The 10,766-nt window shown below is 35.7% G+C and overlaps 1 protein-coding gene across 1 annotated transcript; it reads left to right on the plus strand.

Annotated features, from left to right (window-relative positions):
- The first annotated feature begins 1,615 nt into the window (after positions 1-1,615).
- Positions 1,616-10,307, plus strand: LOC124390599 (transmembrane protein 87A-like). Its single transcript, XM_046856624.1, has 20 exons — positions 1,616-1,814; positions 3,295-3,355; positions 3,553-3,653; positions 4,275-4,391; positions 4,481-4,525; positions 4,785-4,832; positions 4,992-5,145; positions 5,256-5,311; positions 5,445-5,628; positions 5,711-5,810; positions 7,138-7,231; positions 7,334-7,405; positions 7,744-7,852; positions 7,943-8,001; positions 8,100-8,203; positions 8,332-8,405; positions 9,094-9,158; positions 9,357-9,418; positions 9,705-9,735; positions 9,889-10,307. Exons 1-20 carry the CDS (start codon positions 1,707-1,709, stop codon positions 9,928-9,930), a joined length of 1,686 nt encoding a protein of 561 aa, XP_046712580.1. The 5' UTR covers positions 1,616-1,706; the 3' UTR covers positions 9,931-10,307.
- Positions 10,308-10,766: the final 459 nt, after the last annotated feature.

A 10,766-nucleotide genomic window follows, 5' to 3' on the forward strand; every position in this document is an offset into this window, starting at 1 on the left:
TTTCTCTCAAAATGTTCTGTTTGCTGTTGAACTGATGCTGCACTGTATGTTGGTGAAAAGTAAATACCACCAAGCTTCAATCAAAACATGTTCAAAACAGAGAGCGTGCTCTACTCTGATTGGTGGCTTGACCTGGTTTATTTTAAAAACATAAATAAAAAAGAAACGACTGATTTCACAAAATAAAGTTAAGTAAAAAGTAACATATTTGACTTTAAAATGTAGTGAGGTTAAAGTTTAGTCTCCTCAAAATGAAATACTTCAGTAAGATACAGATACACAAAAAAGCTACTTAAATACAGTAAAGAATTACATTTACTTTGTTACTGTCCATCACTGGAATAAAATTAGGGTTCATGAGAATTTCAAATCATTGCATTTCCTTTTTATTTACATTTTACACAGTGTAAACCTTCAGAATTGGGGATACATTAGTATACAGTTTAAAAATTTTCAGTGAGTGTATGGAGTCAATGGAAGCAGTTTTTTTTTCTTATTCTATTTCAGGCCTGTTCTTTACTGTATAAGCAGCTGAGCCCCTGAGCACGATCTCTAAAGCAGACATGCAAAAAACAGTACATTAGTGCCGTTTGGTGAAGAGGTTTTTGTATTATGTAGTCCCAGGAGCCCCCTTGTGGTCTGAAAGAAAACGAGAAACTAACATCAGCAGAGCACAAAGAAACGTTCATATAAAAAGCACAAAAAGAAAAGCAGACACATCTCACTGTGCTTTGCCCTAGGATTTTATCATCCGAGGAGAAGTAAATGTGCAGCTAATAAACTCAGGAAATTAAATAATTCGTCGTCCAGAAGATGCTGGTAAAAGTAATATGACTGGTGTGGGACCACCCCCCACAGGTTAGTAGCTTAGGGCCCCTAAAGGAAGCAGCCGTGCTTCAGTTAAAAAAATACAAAATAAATAAACGAATCACAGAACCAAAGAGAAAAACGAGATCATTAACCTGAGAAGGTCGTTTGCATGATAAAGAAAGACTCGGTATAAACAGTGAACTATATTCGCAGTGAATGTGTACTTTGAGTCTATGAGCATGTGTGTGCTTGAACCAAAACTTTTTACTGAAACAACGATTTGTCATTTGCAAGCGGTATCTACAGGGTAATACTGCACCTGCTTTTCGTTACGCGCTTATTAAATATTCATGAGTCTCAGCACCACCCACGCCCCGCCCCCCGAGTCTCTTCCTGCAGTTTCACCCGGAACTGCGCCAAGTGACATGTGACATCCAACCAACCGCGCCCACGTGACCTTCTGTTGTAAAATCTATCATGATTTAATTGCTTATGAATTTGTACGAATTTGAATCAATTGTATTGTTTATTCAAGTATAAAAGATCTATACAATTTATATTTACAAACAAAAACAACAACCCATATTTACACACACACATAATATATAGATTTATTATATCAAAAATAAAATCAAGATTATTAATGATATATTCAGCACAGCAGCTTTCAAGAGTTCTAGACAGGACATGTAGAGATATATATATAAATTTTCTTTTTTTTTATTTCATAATATTTATTTTGTTTTCTCGGATCTTCACGTCTTCTTTAAAACACTTGACAGCTGCTGTGCTGAAAAGTGATTGGCTGATTCATAGTAAACACAGGCGATGCCGACCGCCTCGTTCTGCTCTCGGGGGGAGAAGCGCTGGACCAGTTAGACGCAGTTGCGTGAAAAATGACACGTGTTTTTGTGTTTCTTATGTTCTGCTTGCTCCTGGCATCCCTGCGCCATACACTCGGGGCGGAAGTCTCTCTGTGGAATATAGGAATCGACCTTAATTCGGTAAGTGTCACTACACGACCACGCAAGAGGTGAAACGTGCGACTGGGTTATTACTTCCTTATGATCGGACACTTCCTTATGACAACCGGCTAAACTAGATCATAGCTTATCATGCTAACAACTAGCATAGACTTGTATAGACGAGGAGACTTGTATATTGAAGGTTTTAGATGAGTTAGACAAGCGATTAAAAACAAACAACCATATAATGAGTTGTAAACACTCATACATTATGTTTTGACTGCTTTGTTGAACAACAAATACTGTAGTAGTTATCCTTTTCCTTAGCATAAATATATTTAATCTTAATTAAACTACCAGAACTTGTACTCGTGTCTGTCCGAATACTTATGAGCTGTCAGAAAAGTTAGTGTAAAACACAGAGAGCCTACTTTAACTAAAAGCTTGAATACTGATATAGCAAAATATTTCATATACAACCCCAAACATAAAGCTAGCACAATTACAAAATAACTACTTCATAAAATAAATAATAGAAAATTATTTCCAAGTTCCTCAACCCCATATGCATTTTGTGCATCTATTACTATAGACCTGATACACTACAATAATGACTGACTGATGCACTGCATTTGGTAATGATAATGGATAGAAATGTCAAGCTGTACCATTTTCAGTTGCACATGTTGTTTTGTGTTTTGTTGCTGGTTTTCCTGCTTTTTAATAACTTTTAACACTTAATATTTTTCTCTTTTGAGGGTCTTGTTTTTTAGACATATAACACATGACAGTCTGTGTATTACATAAAAAAAATGACTTAGGGAGCAATTTCAGGTTCGACTTAATGAGCATGCAACACACACATACACACAACACACATGTACCCATGGAATATTAAAGACAGAAAAAGAGTAGACATAAATTATTCGAAAGTTAACACTAGGTGGGGACTTCCGTGCTACAGGGTCACATGCATTAAAATATTTTTTTAGTTGTCACATTTACATTACAGCACATTTAAATTTTTTCTTTGTATATTCCATCTTATTAAAAAGCTGGGGTTATTGCAAAGGGTCGGCTATGTTGTGGCAGGTTGGTGGTGCTGGTGCTTCAAACCCTGACCCTCCGATCAGTAACCCAGAGCCATGGCCACTGGGATACCCTTCCCCCATTATAGGTGTAAATTTTAATCATGGATTACTAATTTGCTTCTGGATGTATTAAGACATCTCACTTTTTCCTTCCAGTCTTTCAATTGCCATTAAAAGAAAATGTTCTTTAATTTTTGAATAATTTTTTGTTAAAGACTATTTAGGACTTCAGCCCAATGACAGTTTTGTTTGTCAGATATAGTTTACATTTTTAACACATTGGTTTGTAAATATAGTTCTCATATATATATATATATATATATATATATATATATATATATATATATATATATATATATATATATATATATATAATATTATATTTGTTTGTTGGTTTATATTTCATAGTTTATATATATGTTTTTCAGCCCAATGGGGATGCTGTTTTTCGTAAGACTTTGTATTCCAACACTACCATCTACATGAAATGTAAGTTTTACATGTTAGTTGTGCATCTTGAGAGAGAGCATTATCTTAACAGAATGGTTTTTTAACTAAATTCACTGTTTCATGCTGTTTTTCGCGGTTGATGCAGATGCTGACTTTGGATTGTTGCTAGAAAAAAAGTATAAGTATCAATAATGTGGTGAATACTACTAATAGCTCCATTTTCTTTTTTTATACAGTTCAGGGAGATTTGGCAGCATGCGACCATAAAAATGTGTCTTTTAATGTTAGTTGGTATCTTCGTTCATCTATCTGTTACAATGAAGTATTCAGCACCCCTGTAAGTATAATTTATATAAAAAAATTATAATAAAGCTCTAGACTAAAATATATATTTTGTTCACTAGGTTAGTTTACCACACAAACTCTGTTTTAACCTTTATGTGCATACGGTGTCAGTTGAGTTGTTTTACTGTGTTGAAGCTGTGTCTGTTCTCTGAATTTGCACAGTTTACACAGGCAGCTTTCACCAAAGTCTACTGAATATAACTCCAACAGAAGCAAACAATAAGCCATTAAACACCAAACACACAACCACACCCTGTTTGCATACACAAGGGTGTTATTAAGTACATTCCTGTGTAAAATGATCCGGCATAGGTCTTTTTGTATGAAAGTTGTAGACACTGTAATGTGTTTGGTATCTTTTTAGATTTAAAAAAAAGTGCATTTTAAATTCAATGAGCTTTGACGTAATGAAAATTACTTTTACTATTTTATTTTCTCTTGTAAGAAATAGGAAAGTGTTACTCCTAGCTTTTAAAATAACTTCTTAGTTTATATTTAATGATGTACTTAAGCAATGCCAGGCACTTTTTCCTACTCAGAGCATACATGGATTTAAAGGTAAATTCAGCAGTCTTGACTTGTTGAATGTAGCTTCTAAGCTCACCCCCTGTAGGACAATGAAGCCATGGCCATGTTTGGTTGGGATCATCAGCTAAAGCAAGACTGGAGTGGATTCTATAGCCAAGGCTACATATACTTCAACAACTGTCACGCTCTCTTCACCCCTACGGTAAAAATGCCTAATGAGCTGCAAAATGTTATTGTAATTTATTTTTGTTCATTCATGCTATTATAGTTTTGCATATAATTGTTTTGCAGACTTACTATAAAGAATTCCAGCCATTTCTGTCTCTCAGTCCCCAAGTAAGTTTCTGATGAAGTTTTTCTTTTTAGCAAAATGTATCATTTATTAAGGACATTTATTTATTCGGGGGTGGGGGGAAGAAATGTGTTGTGTAAATGTGGATAAAGCACATACAAATAAAATAGATAAATAAAAGTGTAGACTGAAGTCACAAGAAATTTGTAACAGTCCACCATTTTTTTTTTTTTTTAATCAACTGTAAAATGTCTAGTTAGAGAAGAAATATAACCTAACTTTCTAATCATTCATTACTCACAGGAGGGAAGGAGTGTAAACCAAACCAAACATATCTGGGAGGATAAACCGGTGAGATCTTTCTCATTTACACTTCACTCACACCTTTTCATGTGATGTCCCCATTTCAGACATTTAAGCCATTTGATCAAGCTTAATATGTATAAAATTAACTAATTAAGTGTAAGTAAATTTAAGAAGAGGTTATTTCTTGTGTTATGTTCCATGCAGGATATGTATGCAGTTGCCAAGTCATGGTCAGACAGTCCCTATATGTTTATTTTGAGGTTCCAAACACAGCATCATTCAGAGGCCAGTAAAGGTCACAGAGACACAGGGGATGGGGATGCAAGCAGCAATTCAAAGGACAATTTATCAATTACAAGTACATATTTAATCTTTTTGTAGTGCGCATCTCAGCTTGCTAACAGTTATATGTAGATACATATCTGAAAACCAACCTTGTATGTTTCTTGTATGTTTTTGCAATGACAGTAAAAATGAATGGCCCTCATGACTACTCCTCACCTACTGACTGGCCTTTAATGATGGTGAGTTTCTCTTTTGAATCATGGTGTGTTCGAGTCATTTGAGATGGTCACGAAGCCTTAATTAATTTTCACACAATTCACACATGGCAAAAATAATTTGAGTGTTCATGTATTAATGTGTGTGCTCTCACAGTTCTTCATGACTATGTGCATCGTGTATGTACTGTTCGGAGCTCTGTGGCTTCTATGGCTAGCCTGTTATTGGCGTGACTTGCTAAGGATCCAGTTTTGGATTGGTGCTGTAATTGTCCTGGGCATGCTGGAGAAGGCGGTGTTTTACTCCGAGTACCAAAGCATCAGATACTATGGAACTTACAGTGAGTGGTGTGATATCATCTTGTTTTATCCACTGCTTTGCCCTTCAGTGGTAATTAGATTTGTCTGTCTCTTTATTTTCAGATCAAAGTGCTGTTATCTTTGCTGAACTTCTGTCCGCACTGAAAAGATCTCTAGCTCGGATCCTCTTGATCATTGTCAGTCTGGGTTATGGCATCGTAAAGTGAGTATAACTTAAGTTTTTATACTGAAGTCTGCCCATTTGGTTGCCATCTTGGTGACAATGCTAGAAAGTAAAAGTTACATTTATGGCATTTAGCAGACGCTCTTGTCCAGAGCGACTTACAAGAATGCTTTGAGTCTCTATCAATGAATAAATATACACTTTTACTCTAGATTAAAAACTTAAGATCAATCTAAACTCTGTTGAGAGGATTTTTATTATTATTATTATTATTTTTTTGTAAAAGACAAAGCTAACCTGGAAAAGTGCTAGTTTAAGTGTTTTGGGGAGAGATAAGTCAGTGACTTCACTGTTCGGACATCTAGGGGCAGTTCATTCCACCACCTTGGTGCCAGAACAGAGAAGAGCCTTGAAGTATACTTACCTCTTACCCTGAGAGTAGGTGGTACCAGTCAAGCAGTGCTAGTAGATCTCAGGCTGCATGGTGATAAGGTCTCTGATGTAAGAAGGTGCTGGTCCATTTTTGGCCTTGTAGGCAAGCATCAGTGTTTTGAATCTGATGTGTACAGCGACCGGAAGCCAGTGGAGGAAGTGCAGCAGTCAAGTCAAGTCAAGTTTATTTCTATAGCGCTTTTCACAACAGACATTGTCTCAAAGCAGCTTTACAGAAATCAACAGTCAAGGTGAATGGTGTTTATCCCTGATGAGCAGCCAAGGTGACTGTGGCAAGGAAAAACTCCCTTAGATGTTATGAGGAAGAAACCTTGAGAGGAACCAGACTCAAAAGGGGAACCCATCCTCATTTGAGTGACATCAAGAGTTTGATAATAAATCTTTCAACATTACAGAACACTGGAGAGTGAGAACTAACAAGAGTACTGGAGTATAAGATTATAAGTAATGTGATGTGGTGTGAAAGAACTTAGGCAGGTGCGTTTGAATCAGCGTTGAGAGGAGAAACTGACAAGAACGAGTCACATTAGCAACATGTGAGGAGAAGGACAGTTCATTGTTTATAGTTACCCCAAGGTTGCTCAGGCTATTGTGCATGTGCAGTTCTCTATAACTAACAGAGCAAACACTTTATATCTGAACATGTGACAATGTATGACTTTAATAGTTCTAAACAATAAGGTGATTGCTTGGTTGTTTTTACATAATGCAGCCACAATATTCAGTGGTGCTTCTTTCATAATTTCTTATTTTAAGCAGTGGGCAGACTCCATTCAAACCATGAAGGATTCAGGAAGCACTCCCCTACATTTTAGTTAAAGTGTTTGAATTTTGATTTGAATTCTAGGCTCTGTAAATTGTTCGTATGTGTAATTAAGAGTCATCATGTGATGCTTTGATTTTTGTGGCTCAGACCCAGATTAGGGACTACGGTATCCAGGCTGGTGGCTGTAGGGCTGCTTTATCTGATCTTCTCCTCTGTGGAGGGTGTCCTCAGGGTTACCGGGGTGAGTGGCCTGATTTGGCATTTTATAAATAAAATGTGTTTATATTCTTCTAGAACTTATTCATCTAGTGAATCTATTTTTTTCTCATATCTGTCTTTACAGGGTTTCTATGGCACAGTGGCCCTTATTGCCAATCTCAGTCTATCTCTAACAGATTCCTGTGTCATATGGTGGATATCCTTTTTTATGAGACAATCATTATACAATAATTACAGGAAGGCTGTAACGGGGTAAACTTGAATAATGTAGGGAGCAGGTGAAATGGAAAGCAAGCCTAAACTCTTTTCTGAGAGGAGAGTCTCTAGCCTCAAACTCTTCTGTAATATGAAACGTGTTTTTAAACTTATAACTAAATCTGATCACAAAAAAGTGGTTAAGGCATGGTGTTTATCAGTTTGTTTACCCCTGTAAAAAACCTGTGTACAAACACAAATGTGAGGACAACCAATCACATTCAAGAGATTTGATCTATGAGAACATAACTGTCAGAGTCCTTAACTGCTAAATTGCACATTTTTATCAGTCTGTTTCGAACGACTCAGCTCCTGAAGATGCGCAGAAACGTTGTGAAGCTCTCATTATATCGCCACTTCACCAACACACTCGTCTTCTGCGTGCTCGGTGAGGTGGATTTATCTGTATGAGCGAGCCAGCATTAGGCATACTGTACATTATACTTAGTCATCTTCTATGTTTTGTTTATATGTGCAGCTTCAATCATATTCATCATATGGACAACCAGACAATTCAAGTTTGTGGACTGTCAGTTAGTGAGTAGCACATCTACTTGGCTGTGATATTTTGAGAAACAGTTCTGCATCTTCCTGTTAGTATTTTTGATTGTGACCTGCATGTTTGGTTTGCTTAGGGCTGGAGAGACATGTGGGTGGATGATGCATTTTGGAGGTTGCTTTTCTCCACCATCTTGCTGGTCATCATGGTGCTTCTACGACCCTCTGTCAATAGTCAAAGGTTAGATGAATGTATATAATGTGATATATATTTAGAAGTAATACAACAGTGAAGGCTATCAAATGGAAAAAAAAAAGCATGACATGATTTTATGTGTATTTAAATAAATAGGAATTTCCTTTATTTAGATTTTCTCATTCTCCATTAATTGATGAGGATGATGATGAAGAGGCAAAGGAGCCAATGCTCAATGAAGGTTTTGGTAAGTTAATCATATTCATAAAGAGCTTCATTAAAGCCAAACAAAATACATTGCAAATAAGCAGAACAGGAATCTTGCAGCGACAGTGGGTACAGGCTCACAGAAACCTGGACAGGTGCAGATTTGAAAATTTCCATATCATTTTTCTATTCTTTAGCTGTCAATTATGTTGAGCCAGTGCACACTGTAGTCTCAGATTCCTGTTCTTGGCCTCCTGGTCTTTCGCTTTTGTAGCTTGTTCACGACACGGTGCAATGTTTGTGCATTCTGAAATGCTTTTCTGTTCACCAAGAGGAGTTATTTGTGATACTGTAACCTTTCACTCACCTTAAACCATTATGGCTATTCCGCTTCAACCTCTCTCATCAACAAGGTGTTTCTGCCCATTAAACCACATCCAAAAGTATTTTATTTTATTGTATATTTCAATTCTTTGTTTATGTTATCAAATATTCTCTGATTCTCATGCTTGATGTAGAAATTGACTAATGAGAGAAGTTTTCTTAGGTTTCACGTCAGACACTACATATAGATTTTATTTTTCTCATTTGTAGTAAATGTATGACTTTTTTAAACATGTACATGTTACTCTTAGGTAAGCAAAGTAATCAATGCTGCATTTAAATTAATTAAATCCTTATTTGGAAGTTTGGTTCATTTTAATCTTGTTGCATGTGTTTGTCTTTAGAGGGAATGAAAATGAGAGGAGCAAAGTCTGAGGCAAACGCCAGTCAGAAGCCCTTAAACAAAGAGGTAAACATGACACCAAATATGTTAGATAAGCTTTACATCTTATATCAATATACTGTATTGTTTGTAAAAACAAGGCAGAAAAATGTAACTTCATGTAATGTTCTTTGTACGCTTATTATAGTTGTATTCTTATGTGTTTCAATGGCCTTGGGTGAATCATTAATGTGTTGCCATTAAGCCTTGATGTATGTCCTGTAGAGCTTCGAGGATGAAGACCTGAAGTGGGTTGAAGAGAACATTCCTGCAAGTGTAGTCGATGTGTGAGTAAATCATCCATAGCATGGCTGTGGCATCTAAACGTGATTACTTGCTTTCTATAACAAATAAAAGTAGGAGAATGAATAATACAAATGACCATTTGGTGAGTCCTTCCTAGCAAGTTTTAGTTGAAAAACGGTCATTTTTAATGCTTTATTTTTATTTATTTATTTGAGTTTCTATTGCTGGATTGATTTGGATGCCTTTTCTCGCTGTATTGAATGACAGTAAGCATGACAGTTAATGTCAATCTATTTTTATGCTGATGTACATTTTACTTTTCTACAGAGCTTTGCCTGCAGTATTGAATGACGAAGAGGTACAGTGAACAATGTTTTCTTTTTGTTTGTTTTTTTTGTCTCATGATTATAGTTACATTTAATTCGTCATGAGCTTTTGATGAGACATTTTATAGTGGAATTATTGTGCAAAACATTATGTTGCAAATTTTTGTTTTTTTTCCTTCTTTCAGGAATTTCTCAAAACCAAGATGGAGAGGTCCAAAATGGAATAAGACAATCGCATGAATGATATTTCATCAGTGTAGCTAAGGACTTTTTCAATAATGTAAAATGTGGTTTATTAAGACACAGGACTGGAAGGAAATATTTATACTTTGTTTGTTTGGGCATAAAACATGGAAATGGGTCTCGGGTTAGCTGCCGAATGCCAAAAATAAAGGTTCTTTAAAAGGTTCTAAAATATGGCATTTACCAATATAAGCTATGAGTACAACAGTTATGTCATCTGTTGATAAAATAAGAATCTATGAAACTGTGCTCATAGTAAAATATTTTGCTCCTCTTTTTGCACTCAGGCTTTTAATTTGATCCTGTAAAACTTTACTTTGATATATAATGTAATACTGAATAAAGTTTGCTGTTAGTTCCACAACAAGACTTGATTAGAAATTACTGGACAAGCTTTAAGATATGTATACATATCTTTAGGAACACACTGGCGATATGTTTCATACAAATGCAAGAATAAGACAACAATCCTAAACATAATATTTTAACTTTCAGCTAAAAAGACAGGCTAGCCTTATGCATGGATTATGTACAGTGAGGAAAATAAGTATTTGAACACCCTGCTATTTTGCAAGTTCTCCCACTTAGAAATCATGGAGGGGTCTGAAATTGTCATCGTAGGTGCATGTCCACTGTGAGAGACATAATCTAAAAAAAAAAAATCCAGAAATCACAATGTATGATTTTTTGACTATTTATTTGTATGATACAGCTGCAAATAAGTATTTGAACACCTGAGAAATTCAATGTTAATATTTGGTACAGTAGCCTTTGTTTGCAATTACAAAGGTCAAACGTTTCCTGTAGTTTTTCACCAGGT

The sequence above is a fragment of the Silurus meridionalis genome, chromosome 8 (genome assembly GCF_014805685.1).
Source record: "Silurus meridionalis isolate SWU-2019-XX chromosome 8, ASM1480568v1, whole genome shotgun sequence".
In the NCBI taxonomy this organism is placed as follows: Eukaryota; Metazoa; Chordata; class Actinopteri; order Siluriformes; family Siluridae; genus Silurus; species Silurus meridionalis.

Excerpts from the sequence above, each read along its gene's own strand:
- LOC124390599 (XM_046856624.1), top strand. The coding sequence starts at position 1,707 with ATGACACGTGTTTTTGTGTTTCTTATGTTCTGCTTGCTCCTGGCATCC. Across the intron at positions 1,815-3,294 it reads TAGGAATCGACCTTAATTCG|CCCAATGGGGATGCTGTTTT; the intron begins GTAAGTGTCACT and ends TATGTTTTTCAG. Across the intron at positions 9,736-9,888 it reads CAGTATTGAATGACGAAGAG|GAATTTCTCAAAACCAAGAT; the intron begins GTACAGTGAACA and ends TCCTTCTTTCAG.